The sequence below is a fragment of the Ctenopharyngodon idella genome, chromosome 21 (genome assembly GCF_019924925.1).
Source record: "Ctenopharyngodon idella isolate HZGC_01 chromosome 21, HZGC01, whole genome shotgun sequence".
Taxonomy (NCBI): Eukaryota; Metazoa; Chordata; class Actinopteri; order Cypriniformes; family Xenocyprididae; genus Ctenopharyngodon; species Ctenopharyngodon idella.
This window is the reverse complement of record NC_067240.1, coordinates 20,153,101-20,172,989: the sequence shown is the minus strand read 5'-3', so window position 1 is coordinate 20,172,989 and position 19,889 is coordinate 20,153,101. Positions and strand designations below refer to the sequence as shown.

Below are 19,889 nucleotides of genomic sequence, written 5' to 3'. Positions count from 1 at the left end.
ACGCTTTGCCCCCAAAAGCGAACCTCAGGAACTTCCTGTGTTGAGGAAGGATGGAAATGTGGAAGTACGCGTCCTTTAGATCAGGTGTAAAGCAGTGATTGGCCAGACCTATGAGTATGAATGAATGACGTGGCATTAGAATCTTCCTGGTAGAACCTACGCTAAAGCTTTCATTTCGAATATGTTGGACCTTTTATTGTAAGTAGTATAAACCTGCCTTCATAATCACCTGCAAGAGCTGTGATTGTGTTGTTTGGGTTGGACACGACGCACATTTGCAAAATATGCTGTATTTTTGTGATTCCTCCAGGTGGCACTGGTGCAGCAGTAACTATATAGCCTACGTCACCTTTAAATGGTATGGCGTGTCGACTTAAGACAAGTCTCAGATCTAAACAAATAAACACTAAGAATATATATATATATATATATATATATATATAATTAAACCCAATATAAATAAATAAAAATATATGTATTCTTTTAAAAAAAATATGTTGAAATAATTCAAATTGGTGGAATTAACAAACGAAGACCATCGACTCCAAACTCGGATAGTTACAGTAGGTCTGTCTGCTTACAATCTGTCTTTAACATTTTAGCCTATAAGTTTTCATAAAAATAAATTTCCTTATGGATAAAATAAAATACTATGAAAACAGTTTCAGTTATGACTTTTTAATTTGATAGTCTAGTTAGTTTTGTATCCAATACAATGTGATTTTCGGAGATCGAGATCTGGCAGCAGCAGCACATTTTCCTTTTGGGCGAGTGATTCGCGCACAGCTTACCCCCAGTACTAAATCCTGCATAGGCCAGCAAACCAATGAGAATGCGTTACAGTGATGACGATACATAACAACAGAGCGTAAGCGCCAAAGCTGCTGGAAGATCAGCTCACCTGGAAGTCTCCGTTACTGGCATATTTCAAGAAAATTACCGTGTTTTCGCAAATAAATATATGACGGACAGTTGCATACGCATTACAAACATTTAATCATGTAAGCTTTATGGTATACCTCAAACAAAGGAATTTAAAGTAATTTATAGCATTAATATTAATTAGCTAGTCCACGAATGGCTTGGGTATGCAGAGCATTCGCAGCTTATATGGGCCACACGCCACTGATATATATATATATATATCTATCTCCTCACATTTTGAATTCACATTGATGATAATTCCCAGAACATATACATTTCCAGAAACTTGAGCATAATACCCACAATTCTGAGAAGAGAAAGATAATTTTCGGACCCATAAGGTGTAGTTACGGACATACCAGTAAGAGTGAACTGAACTACGCTAACAATCCAAACTTTGAACCCTTGAAAAAAAATGAATTATAACAAAAAAAAGAAAAAAAGACACATGATCCCTACAGGTAACTAGAGCAAGGGCCGTTTCAACATATTAATACAATTACAGTTTCAGTGGCTGTGTTCATGGCAACCAGTTGGCCATGTCATTCTCCTCTTGGGTGATGACAGCATCACATACATCTCTGAACCACATATTTAAAGGCAAAGGCTTGTAAAGATTCTTCAAGAAAAGTAAGTCAATATTTCTGTAACCCTAAATACTTCTAATTAATTAGTTAACTTGACAACTTGAAGAAATATGTAAAAAATAATCAACTATCTTTGTATTACTTTATAGCAACAACAGACTGCAGGCTCTTTGATTTTCAATTTACTACGTAGTGATTGTGTAACTGATCGATTCTGTGTTTCAAAGAGATGACATTTAATATAGACCATGAAAACTGATGATTTACAAACAAAACATAGACTTACATATGGAAATCAAGATCAGAAAATGTAATGTTATCATTAAATTTTACTGTTTACAACATGTCAACATATTTTTTTGTATAATCCTTATAGTACAATGTACCAATATATGGTATTAATGACGATGACATGTCTGTTTGTTACTGTTTGCAGGTTTTGTTTAGAGCAACCAATGGACAACTTGACATTCACAAACAGCATTCTCCTCATGGAGGGACTGAAAGTTACACCTCAGTCTTCCTATCCTATTTTCATCCTGCTTCTCTTGGTTTATGTATTTGCAATGGGATGTAACATTGGACTTATAATCCTGATCTCAACTGAGAAGAATCTACATCATCCTATGCATTTTCTGTTCTGTAATCTACCAGTGAATGATATACTAGGGACCACTGTCATGTTGCCACCCTTGCTGCGGGACATTTTAAGGGAAGCCTCAGAGCGCTACATGACATATGTGGAGTGTGTTGTTCAAGCATATTTTGTACACACATTTGCAGCAGCAAGCCACTATGTGCTGATGATTATGGCCTTTGACAGATATGTGGCTATATGCAATCCATTGCAATACTCAGCTATAATGACCAGTAAAATGGTATTTAAACTATCAGTATCAGCCTGGGGGCTGTCAATATTCTTTGTGTCTATTATGTTAGGTCTGACTATACGTCTGTCTCGATGCAGATCTAAAATCGAAAACCCTTTCTGTGACAATGCCTCACTGTTTAAACTGTCCTGTGAAAATGTAGTCATTAATAATGTGTTTGGAATAATTTGTACTTTGATTGTCTTTATCGTCTCACTTGGGTTTGTGTTTATAACATATACCAAGATTGCTACTGTATGCATAACCAGCAAAAACAAAGCACTCAACAGCAAAGCCATAAAAACATGTAGCACTCATATAGCTGTTTATATAATCATGTTTGTTTCTTGTGCCATTATGGTTTTTCTCCATCGCTTTCCAGAATACTCTGAAAACAGGAAACTAGCTGGTATAATGTTCCATATAGTACCACCAGGACTAAATCCTATAGTATATGGTTTACAAACCAAAGAAATAAGACAAAAGTTTGTAAAACTTTGGTACAGAAATAAAGTTAATCTAAAATAAATTAATTATAAAGAAAAAAAAAAAAACTATTATAAAATGTAGTTTTCTCTGCATGAAAATAAGAATATCAATAATATTGTATAAGTGCTACTGTGAAAATGATTTTGCCCATACTTATTTCCCAGAAAATAATCATGATCAATAATTCTGAACACTTTTACAACTTTTATAATGTTTTTTTTTTTATAACTTTTAATTAGCCTGGTCTAAAGATGATGCAGAAAGACACATTATATGTGAACGATTTTTGTTGTTGATGAAACATGTTCTGTTAAAATTAGTTATTGTCTGCTTCATATCTGTAAAATCAGATTGAGTAGTTTGAACAAATGATTGTTTATGATTATGCATGATGTGAATTTTAGTGCCAACTCTACAAAAAACATCAAATTTTTGTGTTTGTTTTGGAATAGTTTTCAGCAGCACTCATCATATAGGAGAGCATGAAAATCACAAAAATCACTCATTTCCCTTGACCTAGTATCTTTTGTATCATATTCAGTTTATACAGTAAAGAGTGTGCAGTCTCTGTTTTATATTCGATGACTTATTATTTCTTACTTGAATAGGCTAGACATATATGAAAAAATTAAAGCACTATTTAATTTGCTGCTTTGTTCTATTGTGTTTATTTGTTCTAATGCTCGTAATTTGCATATTTCTTATTTCATTGCTTATTTTTCACTTGTTTGTGTAATTGTATATTTTTACTTATACTAGGTTTACTGTTGTATTGAAATGGGGATGGGGACGGGGTTGGGGTTGGGATGGGATGTGTAAGAAGGGAGGCTATCTTTAATTTTGAAAACTAGAGAGAGTGCAATCCACTCCAACGACAAAAGGTTGGAACAGGTCACTGCATCTTGAGATGGGTTCTTTTAAAATAACTCTTCTTAACTTGGCACAGCATATTAAAAACTATGAGCGCTATAATACATTCAAGCCGTTCATGATGAAAATAGTAAGCATGCTTATGATAATTATGGTAATCTGCAAGCAGTGCAAAAAATAAGGCATTCTGAGATTCAAAACACCACCACTTCCTTGCATATAAACAACTTTGAATGTAATATGGCAGAGGAACAAGGCAATTTGGATGACAAAACTAAAATCGAAACACAATTTGGCATCACTTTTTTTCTGAAAATGCAGACAATCTTGCATATTTCTGTTCCCTTTCGAAAGGGAACTCACGCTGCATCAGAGCGCTAGGGGATGGGGTTGCACCCATGACATCATAGCGGTGCAACCCGTAAGTACAGTATCTCACAGAAGTGAGTACACTCCTCACATTTTTGTAAATATTTTATTATATCTTTTCATGTGACAACACTGAAGAAATTACACTTTGCTACAATGTAAAGTAGTGAGTGTACAGCTTGTATAACAGTGTAAATTTGCTGTCCCCTCAAAATAACTCAAAACACAGCCATTAATGCCTAAACCGCTGGCCACAAAAGTGAGTACACCCCTAAGTAAGAATGTCCAAATTGGGCCCAATTAGCCATTTTCTCTCCCCGGTGTCATGTGACTCGTTAGTGTTACAAGGTTTCAGGTGTGAATGGGGAGCAGGTGTGTTAAATTTGGTGTTATCTCTCTCACTCTCTCATACTGGTCACTGGAAGTTCAACATGGCACCTCATGGCACCCTCTCTGAGGATCTGAAAAAAAGAATTGTTGCTCTACATAAAGATGGCGTAGGCTATAAGAAGATTGCCATACAGTGGTTTAACAGGACAGGTTCCACTCAGAACAGGCCTCGCCATGGTCGACCAAAGAACTTGAGTGCACGTGCTCAGAAAGCCTGCAAACAAGAAAGCCCGCAAACAGTTTGCTGAAGACAAGCAGACTAAGGACATGGATTACTGGAACCATGTCCTGTGGTCTGATGAGACCAAGATAAACTTATTTGGTTCAGATGGTGTCAAGCATGTGTGGCGGCAACCAGGTGAGGAGTACAAAAACAAGGAGTCTTGCCTACAGTCAAGCATGGTGGTGGGAGTGTCATGGTCTGGGGCTGCATGAGTGCTGTCGGCACTGGGGAGCTACAGTTCATTGAGGGAACCATGAATGCCAACATGTACTGTGACATACTGAAGCAGAATATGATCCCCTCCCTTTGGAGACTGGGCCACAGGGCAGTATTCCAACATGATAACGACCCCAAACACACCTCCCAGACAACCACTGCCTTGCTAAAGAAGCTGAGGGTACCTAAACCCTATTGAGCATCTGTGGGGCATCCTCAAACGGAAGGTGGAGGAGCGCAAGGTGTCTAACATCCACCAGCTCCGTGATGTCGTCATGGAGGAGTGGAAGAGGACTCCAGTGGCAACCTGTGAAGCTCTGGTGAACTTCATGCCCAAGAGGGTAAAGGCAGTGCTGGAAAATAATGGTGGCCACACAAAATATTGACACTTTGGGCCCAATTTGGACATTTTCACTTGGGGGTGTACTCACTTTTGTGGCCAGCGGTTTAGACATTAATGGCTGTGTGTTGAGTTATTTTGAGGGGACAGCAAATTTACACTGTTATACAAGCTGTACACTCACTACTTTACATTGTAGCAAAGTATCATTTCTTCAGTGTTGTCACATGAAAAGATATAATAAAATATTTACAAAAATGTGCGGGGTGTACTTACTTTTGTGAGATACTGTATATAAGGGGCGCCAAGATAACATGTCATCCTCTTTTCGTCTTCATGAACTGTTTTGTATGAAGCACTACCGGGCAATTATGAAACGCACAGACAAGTCAAAAAGGTTTACTAAGTGTATGGATCCGTGTCCACGTTATCTGAGACCAGATGACACACACAAGCTGTGCGTTCTCTGTCTGGGGGAAGAGCACGCACGGGAAGTTATCGAGGGGGCTTCCTGTGCAAATTGTGAGCGTTTTCTTTTGAGAACGCTCCGTTCTCGTCTGACTCTCTTCTCAAGGGAAGAGAGTTCAGCATCTGGACTCGGTGGCTCTGGTCCCGATCGTGCTAAGGCAGAGCAGAGACTTAGGTCATGGGGTTCTCAGATGGAGGTCGCTGAACAGTTCGAAACGGGCGTGGACCTTTCAAGCGGTTTGGCGGCTTGCGAGACAGAGCTGCTGGGAGAGGATGCGTGTTCATCTGCATCCTCAGGTCCAACAGCAAGTGCTCTTCCAGCCGAGCAGGAGATGGCTGAGGAGGATAGAGAGGGTGAGTTTCCTGAATCCTCTCAGCTACCCTGCCCCACATTTGCTGAATTACTGGAGGTTATGGAGCGAGCAGCTGGTAGATTGGAGTTGCCATAGCAGCGCGTTAGGAGAGAGACCGCTCACGGTCAGCTTGACGATCAGTTTCTCTCTGACCATAATCCTCCAGTTCTTCCATTCCTTTCTGACCTGCATACTGAGGTCGAGGAGGCATGGAAAAACCTATACTCAACTCAAATCCATCAAAATCAGCGGGCTAATTTCACTGATGTCGAGGGATTGGAGGAGCGTGGTTATGTGTCGTTGCCTCAGATAGACAAGACGTTCGCAAACTATCTCGTGTCTGGTAGGACATTGACACTGAAGGCTCCAACCCTGCCATCTAAATCACTTAAAGTTACATCACGTTTAAAAGGTAGGGCATATGCGGCAGCAGGAAAGAAAAGGCCTTTCTCCTCTATGCACCACTCTCGTCCTCTGAAATTCTGAAATCCGTTCTTCTTTAGCCCAGGAGCTTCTTACATCAGGCCTGTGGCTGGGCCAATGATGAATAATATAACTCTGATGGTCTTCCGTTGGCTTGATAGTGAGAAGACCCTTTCAGGTTTGTAAGGGTGGAAAACACCAAGTTTCCATGGTGGAGGTCGCCACCCTGTGGCCGCAGGTGGAACTGTATCTAAAATACTAATGTATTTTCTTTATAGACCGCTGTTCCCTGTGTATGATATGTGTGGGCATTTAGTTGAAAATAGAAAAATATTTTTTTTTTATTTTAAGCATTTCCTAGGGCCCTGAAGTCCCCTTAGGTTGACTAGAATGATTTTTTAGAGAATAAGAAGGGCCGCTGCTGTGTTGCAGGCTGGCCCTCTGCAGGCCGCTTTGGTAGCCACCTTAGGAAAGAGTAGTTTGTCTCTTATTTATTTGGAGGGCTGTTTTCTGCATAGAGATGAGCAATTTGACTTCAGATAGATTAAATGTGTAGCGCCGGTCCACGGGGCTGTCTGATATTTGTTACCTTGTTAGCGCCACTCTTCCTAATTGTAATTAGGGTAGCTAAGGCTTTAATGGTATGGTTTTTAGTGGAGTGATTATGCCTCCTCTCTGTTGAGAATTGTTCTGTAGAGGCTGCTGCTCTGAGTAGCGCCAGGTAGATCTATGCTTTGTTTGCCTCACCAGGGCCGCCCAGACAGCTGGCCTAGGCTAGCGCTAGGGATATTTAAGGCGGTCTGCTAAACATTCCTGCCTCTGACCCCTCATTTCCTTTTTTCTAAAAAAAAAAGGATGTAGGTTGGTGTATAGGCAGAATAGACGGTTCCCTCCTCCTTCTATTTGTGAATAGTAAATGCTTTTTGGTAGGCGTCCCGCATTTCTTAAGCTGAGCTAACGTTAGGCCATCACTAGATTCTGGTGAAGCCCGCTGAACTAACGTTCAAGCATTGGGTAGATTATGGGTGGCTGTTCTTTGAAAAGCTCCATTCCCCTTGGGCTGGAAACAGATATCATTTCTGTCATGATAGAATTTTTGTGGTTGGTCTCCACCCTGTAGTTCCTCAGGGTCAGGCGGATAGTACTCCCTTGTAAAACAAGGTGTTATATGAGTGCTTCGCTTATAATATGCTCCCTTGTAGCCCACGCATCGCCACGAGCTGACACCCGTGTTCAGCTGGAGTAGTGGGCCTAGATGGGCCTCCTCCAGGGCATGTTGGCGTATGTTTGTACTCCCCTTGCTTAAAGGGTAAAAGGTGCTTTTATTGAGTACACTGCTTGTCGGCAATGTGATAGGTCCCAGGTTTAGGCGCTGTTTAAACAGTTTATCTCTGCTACAAGACTTGCTATAAGGTAGCAGGCCTCCCTCTAGTGTGACTCCCCACCATGTTGGGCTCTTAGCAGCCAGCACGTGCACTGTGAGGTAGCTGGCCTTAGCAGGCCTCCCTGTGAGCAGCCCCAGTAAATGTGTTTCTGGTAGCTGTTATAATTTTTTTTCAGATAGTAAGCCTTAGCAGACCTCTCTGTGATGAGCCCCATTAATGTGGATGTTGTAGCAACAAGTCCCCAGCACTTTGAGTTTGTGACAGCTAGCAGTAGTTTGCTGTCAGGTAGCAGGCCTTGGTGGCCTCCCTGTGGGTGAATCCCCAACTTTTTGGGGGGCTTTTAGCAGCTAGCGGTGACTTGCTACTGGATAAGTAAGCCTTAGCAGGCCTCTTTGCAAGCGAGTCCCCAATAGTGTGGATACTTTTAGCAGCAAGACTTGCCTTGGGTTGTGGCCTTAGCAGGCCTCCCTGCGAGCGAGTTCCCATCTGGTTGTGTTCTGGTAATAGCTAGCAATGACTTGCTATCAGATGGATGGCCTTAGCAGGCCTTTCTGAAGGCGAGCCCCAACAGTGTGGGTGCTGTATCTAGCCACTAGAACTGGCTACCAGGCACTTGGCCCTAATAGGCCGTCCTGGAGGCTAGTCCCCAGCAGTAATAGGTTTTTTTCTGTTAGGTGTGCATAGTTTTGCTACAGATAGTAGGCCTTAGCAGGCTTTTCTGATGACGCAGTGTGGGTATCTGGCTGCTAGTGAACGCTTGTTCTCGGTTGCTGGCCATAACAGACCTCTCTGAGAATTAGCAGGCCTCCTTGTGGGCGAGCTCCAGTGTTACAGGCCCTGGATAGCTAGCTAATATTGCTATCAGGTAGCTGGCCTCAGCAGGCCTCCCTGAATGTTAGCAGGCCTTCCTGTGGGCGAGCCCCAGTGTTGCAGGCCTTAGACAGCTAGCTAAAAGGTAGTTGGCCTTAGCAGGCCTCCCTGACAGCCAGCCCCTAGCAAGTGGGTGCATGGTGGCTAGCAATGGTCACTTCAACCAGTGAAATTTTGCAATCAAGGTGTTCGGCCCTACTGAAGGTGAAATTCACCACAGTGCGGGTATTTCTTAGCCAGTTTAGACTCGATATCAGGTAGTTGGCCACTAGTGGCCTCCCTGACGCGAGTTCCCAGCAGCTGGGTATTGGTCAGCAAGGTCTTGTTGTCAGGTGGTTGCTCTTTCGGGCTCCCCTGAGACTGCAGTTTACTACGTGTAGCTGGCCTGGCTTTCTATTGCCTATAGCCTGGTTGACCTAACAGGTCGAGCTTTTGACTCATATGTAATGAATGGACGTGATCAAAATGCTTCAAGCATCATAAAATCCTTCATTTTCTCTCCTGTTGTTCAAACTAAGTCATCGGCTCCAAAGAGTCGCAAAACCAGTTCTCTTCAAAGGTTCGTTATCACCTCGACTCCCATGAACGACCTTAGTAGAGATGGTGTCTGGAGCTCTCTGAAAGTATATAGTATTTTCCCTGTGTTTTATGTATGTCCTTATTTTATATTGACCTAATTATGATTCTTTAGTTATGTCAGGGTAACTTCAAATGCCCATATCCAGGTGTATGTTTTACTGTTTGAATGCCTTTAAATTCCCAACTTTCTGGGTATCAAAAGAATCCTCTTTTCATTTCATAATTAATGGTGTATAGTATGCTATGATAAAATGCATCAGAATAGTTTTACCATTCTTTTGTATAAAACTGCACAAATTCTCCAGACCAACATAAACATGCAAATAGGGTGACAAGATAGAACAAAGACTTTCTTCCAGTCATCTTTGATTGGTCACCTCACACTTTGAGGATAGGTTTGAGTATTTAGCTCCCTAAGTCTGGTCAGAGGTCGAAGGCTTCTATCGAGGCTTCCCAGTTAGATCAGCCCTTTGGCTGTGAGCACTCCCCTCATGAAGGGCCCCTTTAGAGTGCACAGCCTCCTCAGCGCCTTGAAACATAGGTGCTTTGTAGATGCTAAGATCGAGCAGATCAACTCCCCTCGCTGGCAAGAGTCAATAGCACTTTGCTGAGTCCTGCCCTTCAGGATGCCCATCTCTGAGATCCAGTCTGAGTCAGTCTACTGACTGCTTCTTGCAATCCATCTTTCTGGATGTCTCTTCATGAGACTTATGTATCCGGAGACTCTGTTTCTGTAGAAACAGACAGGTTGTTGGCAGAGTAGCTTACTAGTATAGCTAGAAAACCAGATCAGCCTCCCTGTTGGTATTCGGGGTGACGTAGTTTCCCTGAGAAGTGACTGGCTGGGGTTCCTTTAGCCCCCTAGCCACACTCTCTAAAAGGGATCCCTTCTGTTGAAGCTGTTGGTCCCAGGCCTTGGAGCGGCCTTGGCAGGCCGCTATGTGCAACATATGGGAGCATTCTTTGAAGCTTAGAGCTTGGGCTTTGACCGCAGGGAGTGACAGCTCATTTGTGACCCATAGGGAGAGTGGGTCTGGTGTTTCACTTAAAATTGCTTGATTCTAACAGTTGTCACTGCCATATGTTGGCATGCACTCCCCTCAGCATGGCGGTGTGGGTATATCGTTCCCCTAGCGCTCTGACGCAGCGCAAGTTCCCTTTCTAAAGGGAACGTCTCAGGTTACGCATGTAACCATGGTTCCCTGAGAACAGGGAACGAGACGCATCGGGGCCCACTTGCATACAGTCCCTTCAGATGATAAGTGGATGACATGTTATCTTGGCGCCCCTTATATACTTACAGGTCGCACCGTAGTGATGTCATGGGCTGTCGTTGGTTAATATGATATTGCCGAGATTAGATATGTGCTTCAGACACTGGATCCCGCGGAGGCGGTTCCCCTAGCGCTCTGACACAGCGTCTCATTCTCTGTTCTCAGGGAAACATGGTTACATGCATAACCTGAGACGATTTGCAATAAAAGATATTATCCAACAGTTAAATTAACTTAATTTATTATTTGAGTAACTGTTAAATAGCAAAATACATAGGTAGACAGCACGGTTGTGACAGAGCAGTTACTGACAGCAGTGTGCTGTTACACTGTACAAATGAAGGAGTTGTCATGCCTGTTGCCATGCCTGTTGCCATGCCTGTTGAGCACAAAATAGATGGAGATGATCAATATTCTCTGTATATCCTAATTATTCAAAATTATTCAGAAATTCTCATTTTTTTGCAGGTTATCGAATAGAATCTCTTAACCTCTACATAGATGATTTTGAAGTGGCAAATCCACCTCTAACATCAAGAGAAAAAAAAACATAAAATGTGTGCAATCTACTTCTCTTATGCCGCACTCTTCACAAAGATGAAACGTCATGTGGAGTGCTTTGCATTGTGGGAAACAGTATCTCATGCAGTGTTCTCATATGCATACATCAGATTTCAGCAAATGTAGTAATCTGGAAATTCCATGCATACAGAAAATTCACATACTATTCAAAGTATACACATTGCATACTGCAATATAGTAGGAGTTGCATGGTAGTATGCCATTTCAAACACAGCTTCACCCGCTAGAAATTTTATGTTCCCAGAATGTTCTCAGAACGTCCCCGCTGGTGTGAAGGACGTTGCCTAGTAATGTTCCCAAAACGTTCCGAGACGGTCATGATTTGAAGTTCTTTAAAGGGTTGGGGGACGTTATTTGGCGGACCTTCAGGGAACATTCAGGATGTTCTGGGAATGTTTAGGGGACCATTACTTTAGGACATTCCCTCTAGGTCTCTACACTACATTCCCATAACATTTGCAGGACCTTAAGTTGCGCACACAGCACTTCAAGCAAACTCAGTTCCAAAATGAATCAATCACAATGGCAGCTCTCCAGAGTATTCGCTAAACACTCACGAGTCCTCAGTCAGTCCCTCTCCAGTGGCCTCCTGTTTCCCAGTTGCTTTTCCCAGAACCCAATTCCTGGAAAGGAAGTCAGCCACAACCATCTGCGCCCCCAGCCTGTGGACCACCTTGAATTTAAAGGATTGTAATGCGGACCCGGTGCTTCCTTTATAGTGAGGTCAGTCAGCGGGCTGGTGAGGTCCAAAAAATTAAGCACAAACCTTCTGTAATATTTCACCAGCCCCAGGAACTGCCTCACCTCCTTTTTGATCTTTGGTCTCAGGCAGGTTGCAACTGCTGTTGTCTTACTAATTTGGGGTCCATGATTGCTGTCCATGACCCACGTGGAAGTCCCACGTTAGTCCAGCCACTCTCAGCGCTCTCAGAACAGCATGCAGATGCTCCATATGATGCTGCCAGTCATTACTATGATAATATCATCCAGATAGGCAGCGGCGTATGCAGCATGCAGCCAGAGAATCTTGTCAATGAGACACTGAAAAGTGGCCAGTGCTCCGAACAACCCGAAAGGAAGTGTGACAAATTGGTACAATCTAAACGGTGTTGTGAAGGCTGTTTTTTTTTTTTTTTTTTTGGATATAGGCGATAAGGGGATCTGCCAATACTCTTTCATTAAATCCAGTGTTGAATAAAATCGAGCTGTACCAAGCCGATCAAGCAATTCTTCAACCTGCGGCATTGGATATGCATCAAATTTCAACACAACATTCACCTTGCAATAATCCACACAGAATTGTACATAGCCATCCATTTTTGTCTTGCATCGCCTCTAGTTCAGTCTGAACCACCTTTTTTGTGTTCAGGTAAACGATACAGCCGGCTGCGCACCACCACACCCGGCTGGGTCTCAATATGGTGCTAAATGAGATTGGTTCGACCAGGCAGGAGCGAGAACATGTCTGGGAAATTCTGCTTGTAACCTAGCTACATCAGTGAGCTGCAAGGGCGAGAGGTGATCTCCTCCGGGGGCCAGAGCGAGAGATTGAACTTTGGTGTTCATTCTGGCCCAAGATCTTCCTCTCAACTCACTGTGTGACCTCAAATGGTCCTTTCCACTTGGCGAGTGATTTAGAGTTAGACCTAGGAAGTAATATAAGTACTTTATCTCCTGGTGCAAATTCACATACTCTGGTTCCCCTGTTGTACAGCTGGCTCTGTATGTCCTGGGCCTGTAACAAATTCTCCATCGAGAGCCACCCCAAAGAGTTTTGTTCTCAGGTCCAGCACATACTGAATTTCATTTCGGCTATCTGAAGGTCCATCCTTCCAAGTTTCTCTCAGGACATCCAACATCGAATCGATTTAATGCCCAACAACTAGTAAAGTTTGAGTAATGTTCGTGACATAAACACCGTGCCATGATCAGTGAGAATCTCTTTTGGGATTCCCACTAGGCAGATGAAACGAAACAGTGTGTAATGTCTGAACTGGATCAAGGTTATCAAATCAATTATAAGCCTCAGAAAAGCTTATGGATGTTTGACCTCTTCATATAAATCACAATCCTGGCTCCGGCCTGTCTGCACCAAATTACCCTGGTGTCAGGGTATATTGCCTTGGTAGATCCTAAGCAGGAACATTCTCACAGCCTCGTGGCTCCAAAAAGGGACCTCAAAGAGCTCAGAGAAGTCCCCATGCCAGGCACACAAGGATCATGTGGCAACAAGCATTGTGGAAGACCCATTTCACATAACACACACATATACGCATGACACACACACACACACATACTGAAATTCCCTCAATTTAACTCATAAGTAAACTATTCCGGAGTGTTATATGATGTATCCCTGTGTGTATGCATGTCCCCATGTTGTAATTAGCCTAGTTATGATTTTTTGTTATTTTAGGATGAGTTTAAATGCTAACTATGTAACTATATGTGGTCTTTTAATGTCTTCCCACCCTATCATATTTGGTCTTGATTTAATCCTCTCGGGATGCTTTAATTAACAGTGTATATTATGTTATGGTAAAATGCATTATGTGTTTTTTACTATACTTTGGGGTAAAACTGTACTAATCGGATACCACTATAAACATGCAAATTAGATTGTAAAAGGGAAACAAAAGAACTCTCTCCCACTCAAAATACACCCTCGGGATTGGTCAGTTTACCCAAGGATGGTGTAGATTGATTTGTCCTTAAAAGACAACAACACGCCTGCTCTATAGTCTTCTCTTCGTCTTCTCATCTTCTCTCATCTTCGTCTCGCCGTCTTCGTCTCTCGTCGATCTCATTGCGCTCCCATCGCGCTCTTATCTTCTCTTTGAGACCACCAACTTTCCGTCAAAACATGCATTCAAGTTACCTCAGTTCAGAAGAAGCCAACGAACTCAAGCCTACGCACACACTGAATTTCATACATGCATCCATCTGTAAGTCAGCACCCAAATTTCATGCCAGTAAAGTTTTTATTGATCTTTAGATGTGTTAAGCCTATATGCTCTTAATAAGGTGATTGTAATTCTTTTCTGGCTCTCAAGGAACTGTTTGTAAGTTTTGGCATTCTTTTATCTTCTCTCTCTCTTCTTTCTTTACTTTCGTTATCCTGTATATATATATTCTTTGCTTAGATTTAGTTGTATGTATTCGTAGTTTCATGTATTAAAATCCATTATATCCAGATTCAGAGTCTTTTGCAAGGATGTTCATTAAGTACCTTTATTCAGAGAATGTTTGGCAAAGGTAAACTGCAGGAATAGTTTGTACCGAGGGAGAAATGAGAAATAAGAGTCTTTCAGGTCTATTGCTACGAACCAAACTTGACAGAGAAAGCATGTGAAAAAAACCCACCACCTATCTCTGTTATGATGGAGGGAAGCAATTTCTACTCATTTTGGTTGGAGAAAACTGGCTCTATCACGTCCTTTGTAGAAGGACTGTGACCTTTGTGCACAGGATGGAAGCATCTTCACCTCACATTGAGGAAAAAAGGATGCCGTCGAACCTAGGTGGATAAAGTCGGATTGTTCTAATGAGTCAGCACAAACAGGGTTGGAAGCACTAGTTGCGCCTGCCTGAGGGACACCAAGGAACAACAGTTCTTTCGACCTATCCATTGTGGGTGCGCCGTAGTGGGGCAGAGCTGGCATTGTTTCCGTATGGACACTTACCTTGCTCCGGAGGTCCTGAATGAGTTGCAGTTGTGCAAGGAGGCGATAGACTTGCTTCCAAATTTGACTGTCTCACCCATCATGAACACTTTGAAGCCCATTTGAGGTTCTCAGAGCTGGATGACGAGTAGGCGGCTTCACTGGGGAAAGACCTTGATAGCGGCCAGGTCCAGAGGGTGTGGGACCTCAGTGGCCTGCTCTTTAGGTCGCATCGTGGCCAGGTCGCACTGTGATTTTTTTCACGTCCGTCTGTTTCTCTCAAAGTTGCTGCTGGAAAAAGTCTTCTACGGTCTCTCTAAATAGGCCCCTTTTTGAAGATGAGGTACTGAGAAAGCGTGCTTTCTCAACATCATCCATCCCTGCAAAGTTAAGCCATGGGTAGCGCTCCTGGACAGCGCTCCTGGACCACCAGGGTGGACATTGCCCGACCAATGCCTGCCCCATAACCTTCAATGCACCTAGGGTTAAATTGGTCACCAAGCACAGTTTCTGCATCAGCGCTAGGACTACCCTCATGCATATCCGTGGCATGAAGAGCAGAGGCAGCCTGTCCAGGCAGCGCTGTAAGCTCTTGCAATCATAGATGACATGAACATACATGCTTTGGACAAGAATCTCGGATGGTTCCTTGGTACGGTACTTCCCACGACTCTGACAGCTCCTTGTGCACCTCTAAAAAGAAAGAACCTGGGGGAACATGGCTGTGTGTGGTGCTCTAAGCCCAGAAATCAGTAATCTAATCACAAGTGCTCAGGAGGAATCCACTCAAGCCCAATACTTGCGGTAGCCCTGGCAAGCACAGTAGCAATCTCAGCGTCAGTCTCAGTCTGTGCAACCACCTGTTCGTGGGGCCCAGGTGAGTCTTCCATGTCAGAGGCAAAAACTCACCCTCCAATGCTGCAATTGACAACCTATCCTCATCCAAGAGCACCGAATTAGAAACTCTGTTTCTCGCATGGGAGAGAGAACCATTGAAATGTGCCGTAGGAATCCAATTAAGCTTCTGAGCAGAGGTGAATGAAAAGAGAATCACAGACACATGTTCTTCTCTCCAAAGAACAAATCTGAATGACTCGATGCACACTTTTATACCCGTATATCCAGGGGATGGCATGCAAATTCCATTCACCAATTCTCATTGGCATTTTCTGCGGTATCAGACATGTTTGGGGCTCCCAAGTGTGACCCCTAGTGTCACTACACTGGGCAAGCAGGGTGGGGCCAAGAGCCATGGAAACGGCATGAGGTCGGTGATGCGAGTGGACTTTATGTTGTTATTTTGTTTTAGTTTAAGCAGCAGTCATCCATGATGGGCTGCCTCTTTTCTTTAGTTTTGTTATTTGTTTATTTTGGATTAAAGCGTTGTGTTGAGCATTCATCATATGAAATAAGCATGTCTCTTCAGAAGACTTGGTTTAAATTGTTAGATTATGAATTACATTTACACTGTCTTTACGAACTTTTTGAAGCATGAAAGTTTTGGTTTTGGGTACTTTAAACTGAGCAACAGAAATCTCAGTTTTCATTAAAATATCCTCATTTGCTTTTTAAAAATGAAATGACATTAGGTTTTCCATGCACAGAGCACAGACCCATTTAATCTATGATGAAATTCAGTGATGAATATTTTCACATCAGCTTGCTTGGAGCTCGAACTTGTCTACCTGAACGCGTGCAGTGACTTGAGTCTACAGCAGGTTGAACCTCTTTAGCAGTCTGAGATTTCTCTCTGGGGTCTGTCCCCTTGTTGGTGGCTGGACGACCCCTCCTAGGAGCCTGCGCGCTACCCATCGGCTGACCCAGTTCTCCATGAGCTGTTTTAAGTCGATCAACAGTGACTCGTTCTGGACGGCCCCCGATGTTGACCAGGAAAGTTTTGACTCCAGCCTCCAGAACTCAAAACGGGCCATCGTACGGGGGCCACAAAGAATGTCGGTGAACGTCATGATGGATGAAAACAAACTCAGCCACAGAGAGGTCTTTCGGGCATCCAAGTTACCGTCAGTCCATGCTGAGAGGTAGGAATGGGTTTGAAAGTATTGATTCTGTACAGGAGGGCAGAGCGTTCAGGAGATAGACTCCAGGACCTTATGTTGTCTGGAATGAAATCTCCCGGGACACCAACTCTGACCATACACCAACTCTGCTGAGGAAGTTTGTAGATCCTCTTTGGGATCCGTTCGCAGGCCCAGGAGGACCCAGGGTAGCCATTCAATCCATCTGTCAGACTGGCCCTCAGTGCAGTTTTGAGAGAGCAATGAAAGCAGCCCATTGGCCCGTGGGTGAAAGGCCGTAGTATGATGAAGCTGCACACCTAGGATTCGAGCCACCTCCATCCACAACTCAGATGTAAATTGTTTTTGACAGTTTTTGACATCAACCAACAGTCCATTAGTGCACAGGAAGTCTGCACCCAGGAGGGTCCTACTCACATCTGCTAACTTGAACTCCTGCTAACACAAATGCAAAACGTTGTCCATTGAAGCATAGTGGTACTAGCCGTTTCCCATAAGTGTGTATTTTGCCTTGATTGGCTGCCTCGAGCGGTGAGCCAACCTCGCATGAGTGTCAGATTGCTGCATGAGACCAGAACAGTCGTATTTTATTTTACTAACTTTCTGCATCATAACCACGCATCAACAAAACTCTCTAACTCTTAAAGGGGACGTATCAAAAATACATGTGTGTGTGTCGGTGATGTGTGACTTATGTGTGAATTATGGATCAGTGATGTGTGGGTTGCTTGTGTCTGCCCCTACATTATATCGATTAGTTGTTGCAGCCCAACATCAGAAATACACAGTCATAAATTAACACAGATCCTCACATTTTTAATTCACGTTGACTTTAATTCCCAAAACATATACATCTCCAGAAACTTGAGCATAATACCCACAAGTCTTATAAGAGAAAGATTGATTTTCGGTGTAGTTACAGATCTACCTGCAAGAGTAAACTGAACTACGCTAACAATCCAAACTTTGAACCCTTGAAAAAAAAAGAAAAAAAAGACCCACACATGACCCCTACAGGTAACTAGAGTAAGGGCCGTTGGCCGTTTCAACATAACAAAATAATAACAGTTTCAGTGGCTGTGTTCATGGCAACCAGTTGGCCATGTCATTCCCCTCTTGGGTGATGACAGCATCACATACATCTTTGAACCACATATTTAAAGGCAAAGGCTCGTAGAGATTCTTCAAGAAAAGTAAGTCAATATTTCTGTAACCCTAAATACTGGCATAATTGACTGCTAATTAATTAGTTAACTTGACAACTTGAAGCAATCCATAAAAATAATCAACTATCTTTGTATTACTTTATAGCAACAAAAGACTGCAGGCTCTTTGATTTTCAATTTACTATGTAGTGATTGATTCTGTTTTTAAAGGGATGACATTTTATATAGACCATGAAAACTGATCAGACAGAAAGTAATGTGTGTGATTTACAAACAATATATAGACTTTCATATGGAAATCAAGCTCAGAAAATGCCATCAAATGTGATGTTATAATTAGATTTTACTGTTTACAACAATACATGTCAACATATTTTTTGTATAATCCTCATAGTATAATGTAGCAATTTATGCTATTAATGATGATGACAGGTCTGTTTGTTACTGTTTGCAGGTTTTGTATAGAGCAACCAATGGACAACCTGACGTTCACAAACAGCATTCTCCTCGTGGAGGGACTGAAAGTTACACCTCAGTCTTCCTATCCTATTTTCATCCTGCTTCTCTTGGTTTATGTATTTGCAATGGGATGTAACATTGGACTTATAATCCTGATTTCAACTGAGAAGAATCTACATCATCCTATGCATTTTCTGTTCTGTAACCTGCCAGTGAATGATATACTAGGGACCACTGTCATGTTGCCACGCTTGCTGCAGGATATTTTAAGGGAAGCCTCAGAGCGCTACATGACATATGTGGAGTGTGTTGTTCAAGCATATTTTGTACACATATTTGCAGCAGCAAGCCACTATGTGCTGATGATCATGGCCTTTGACAGATATGTGGCTATATGCAATCCATTGCGATACTCAGCAATAATGACCAACAAAATGGTAGTTAAACTATCAGTATCTGCCTGGGGGCTGTCAGTATTCATTGTGTCTGTTATGTTAGGTCTCACTATACGCCTGTCTCGCTGCAGATCTAAAATTGAAAACCCTTTCTGTGACAATGCCTCACTGTTTAAACTGTCCTGTGAAAATGTAGTCATTAATAATGTGTTTGGAATAATTTATACTGTGATTGTCTTTACCTTCTCACTTGGGTCTGTATTTATAACATATACCAAGATTGCTACTGTATGCATAACCAGCAAAAACAAAGCACTCAACAGCAAAGCCATAAAAACATGTAGCACTCATATAGCTGTTTATATAATCATGTTTGTTTCTTGTGCCACTATAGTTTTTCTCCATCGCTTTCCAGAATACTCTGAAAACAGGAAACTAGCTAGTATAATGTTTCATACAGTACCACCAGGACTAAATCCTTTAGTATATGGTTTACAAACCAAAGAAATAAGACAAAAGTTTGTAAAACTTTGGTACAGAAATAAAGTTAATCTAAAGTAAATTAATTATAAAGAAAAAAATCCATTATAAAATGTAATTTTCTCTGCATGAAAATAAGAATATCAATAATATTGTAAAAGTGCTACTGTGAAAATGATTTTGCCCATACTTTTTCCTCCACAAAATAATCAGGATCTTTTCTTATCTTTTATAATGCTTTTTATAACTTTTAATCAGCCTGGTCTAAAGATGATCTGACACAAATGTGGTGAAGATATGACGACTGTTGCAGAAAGAAACATTATATGTGAATGATTTTTGTCATTGATGAAACATGTTCTGTTAAAATTAGATATTGTCTGCTTCAAATCTGTAAAATTAGCTTGAGTAGTTTGAACTAATTATTGTTTATGATTATGCATGATGTGAATTTTAGTGCCAACTCTACAAAAACTGTAA

At 42.1% G+C, this 19,889-nt stretch overlaps 2 protein-coding genes across 2 annotated transcripts; both read left to right on the top strand.

The window, feature by feature from the left end:
• Window positions 1-1,854: 1,854 nt before the first annotated feature.
• Window positions 1,855-2,908, top strand: LOC127503367 (olfactory receptor 146-like). The gene is made up of 2 exons (XM_051877058.1): window positions 1,855-1,872; window positions 1,961-2,908. The coding sequence occupies exons 1-2, from the start codon at window positions 1,855-1,857 to the stop codon at window positions 2,906-2,908; spliced, it is 966 nt and encodes a 321-aa protein (XP_051733018.1).
• A 15,640-nt stretch (window positions 2,909-18,548) lies between these two features.
• Window positions 18,549-19,490, top strand: LOC127503371 (olfactory receptor 146-like). The gene has a single exon (XM_051877062.1). The coding sequence runs from the start codon at window positions 18,549-18,551 to the stop codon at window positions 19,488-19,490; it is 942 nt and encodes a 313-aa protein (XP_051733022.1).
• Window positions 19,491-19,889: the final 399 nt, after the last annotated feature.